This window comes from Monopterus albus, unplaced genomic scaffold (genome assembly GCF_001952655.1).
Source record: "Monopterus albus unplaced genomic scaffold, M_albus_1.0 scaffold422.1, whole genome shotgun sequence".
NCBI classification, from domain to species: Eukaryota; Metazoa; Chordata; class Actinopteri; order Synbranchiformes; family Synbranchidae; genus Monopterus; species Monopterus albus.
The window spans coordinates 217,500-219,945 of NW_018128302.1; the positions used below are offsets into that span (position 1 = coordinate 217,500).

General features: G+C 37.9%; 1 protein-coding gene across 1 annotated transcript; it reads right to left on the reverse strand.

The window, feature by feature from the left end:
* Nucleotides 1–1,114: 1,114 nt before the first annotated feature.
* On the reverse strand, nucleotides 1,115–2,044 carry LOC109951986 (olfactory receptor 6K3-like). Its single transcript, XM_020586790.1, has one exon. The coding sequence runs from the start codon at nucleotides 2,042–2,044 to the stop codon at nucleotides 1,115–1,117; it is 930 nt and encodes a 309-aa protein (XP_020442446.1).
* Nucleotides 2,045–2,446: the final 402 nt, after the last annotated feature.

The following is a 2,446-nucleotide window of genomic DNA, read 5'->3' on the forward strand; positions in this document are numbered from 1 at the left end:
ATGGTGAACAGCTGCCCACCAAGAGCCCCGGTCGTTGGAGGTTTTACTTTTCACTTACTGCCAACTACTTGCTCAGGGGGACTTGTTTTTGTCTATAGCCCTGTAATGCCTAGACCTTATTATGTAAAGTGTTGTGAGATGATTTTTGTTGTGATTTGGTGCTATACAAATAAAACTGAATTGAATTGTTTATTTTTTTAAGAGATTGATATTTCATGAGACTAATTTATGCGAATGATGTGAATACATCTGAATGGCACCTACCTTTTGATGGTCTCTAAGGTAAAGCTCAGCAATTCTACATATAAGTTGCTGTGAAACGTATAAAAGATGTGTTTTTTATAAACTTTGCATCAACTCTGTGTGCCTGGGTCCCTCGGTTTCACTGTGTGGAAAATCAATTTACTGTTATTACCCAGTTGTCAGTTATAATTATCTGGTTTTCTCACTTGTTGATATTTATAGTTTGCTCTAAATGTTTCTAAAAGTTAAAATACATTCTCTATGGCCTTTTCCCCCATAGTAATAACATTTAACCACTAGCAGCATTTCAGATGCTGAGGCTAATTTAGTTTTGTTCCCTATTTGCACTGTGACAGGAAACATGAATAGGCCAAATAGATGGCCAAATAGTGTGTGAAACATGAATAGAACAGAAAAACATTTAAATGCATTACAGCTGAGCAAACATAAACAAGATTGTTAACATTTACAAACTCCAACCAAAATAGAAGAAATTCTTAGTGAAATAATTTCTTATAGAATAATTTTAAAAATGACCGCTCATAATACTCGTCCTCGGTGAGGCAGAGAAGCAACACATAGTGTGCTTTATTTCTCAGACAGCACAGGATATACAGAGAGACTAACATTTCTCACAGACATTGGAACAGATGGTTTTATGAGCCGTAAATTCATTCATCCATTAAAGTTTGATTTGTGCATATTAAATTATTAATGTGAGTATTAATTTCTTTATTGTACAAGGTTATTCTGCTTAAGTGTTATCTTTTTTCAGTCATCCATATACGTTTTATAGCAAACCTAGAATACAGATACATTTAGGTCACTATTCTTGTCTGTGTTGGGCCTTTGGTGTTGCAGCAGGAACTGTTCAATGAATCTTTACATATGTAATTATACATTTTCTGATCTGAGGCAGGTTCAGGCCATAAACCAGAGGGTTAATAATGGGAGGAATGATCAGAAACTCCAGAGATAAAACAACAATGACAAAAAGATTTACTTCATCAGTCTTATATCGACTCAGTAAAACCTCACAGAACAGAGAGATGCAATAGTTCCCAAAGGTCACTATGTGGGGCAGGCATGTCTGTAAGGCCTTTCCTCTGAATTCAGATGAACTTCTCCTGCAGACAAGTAGAATGCGCAGGTAGGTGTACAGGACAAAGGACAGGGGGATCAAGATCATTATCATAGCAAGAAACTGACTTGCTACCCTGAATAAAGTTGTGTCCACACAGGAGAGAGAAATTATAGCCCAGCTAGTACAAAAAATCCTGTGCAGTTTGTTTTCACACAGAGGCAAAGTGATGGCCTGATAGAAAAAGTAGCCTAAACCACACACAGGATGCAGCACAGCAAGAATCAAAAGCAGCAGCACCATCCTAAATGTCATTTTACTGTGATAGTGTAAAGGCTGGCAAATAGCAGCAAACCTGTCATAGGCCATAACTGTGAGGAGAGACACCTCATGTATTACATAAGTGTGAGTAACATACATCTCAATAAAACAGAGCGGGCGTGAGATAAAATGAATGTTGGACAGAAGGTCCATCAGCAACCTGGGGAAGAAGCCGGTCGAACCATACAGAGAGTTTAAACACAGACAGCAGATGAAAATATACATTGGCTGATGCAGAGAGGTCTCCAGGCAGACTGACAGAACAATGACAGCATTAGCAGAGATTATAGTCACGTAGATCAACAGAGAGAGACTGAAGAAAAGATATCTGAGGGGCCCATAGTCTGCAAACACAGTGAACTGAAAATAGGAGGGAGTCAGGCTGTTGTTGCTCTTCATGTCTGTACAGCAACAGAGCTGCAACAGGGGAAGTCACAGCAATGGAGGCAGAAGTGTTAAAGGTTAAATGAAACAGCAGAGAGAACAACTAGAGATTAAAATGCTCTAAACGTAATTGCTTTTACAACATAAACCTCTAGACATATTTTTCTAATTTCTATATAACTAATACATTTCTTATAATTCATAAAGATGTATTAAAAATATGCACAGATGTAAAAAGTGTCACGTGTACTAAATGTACACAATCAGCACCTTAAACAGTGTTTGAGCACAGAGAATAAAGAATGTAATGTGGTTATAAACTGTGACAGCTGACATTCAGCTCCCAGCTCCTACATGTCCATGTTCATAACTGATGGAGCCACAGTTCTTCACTGAGAGCTCTGCCAGTGTAACGCA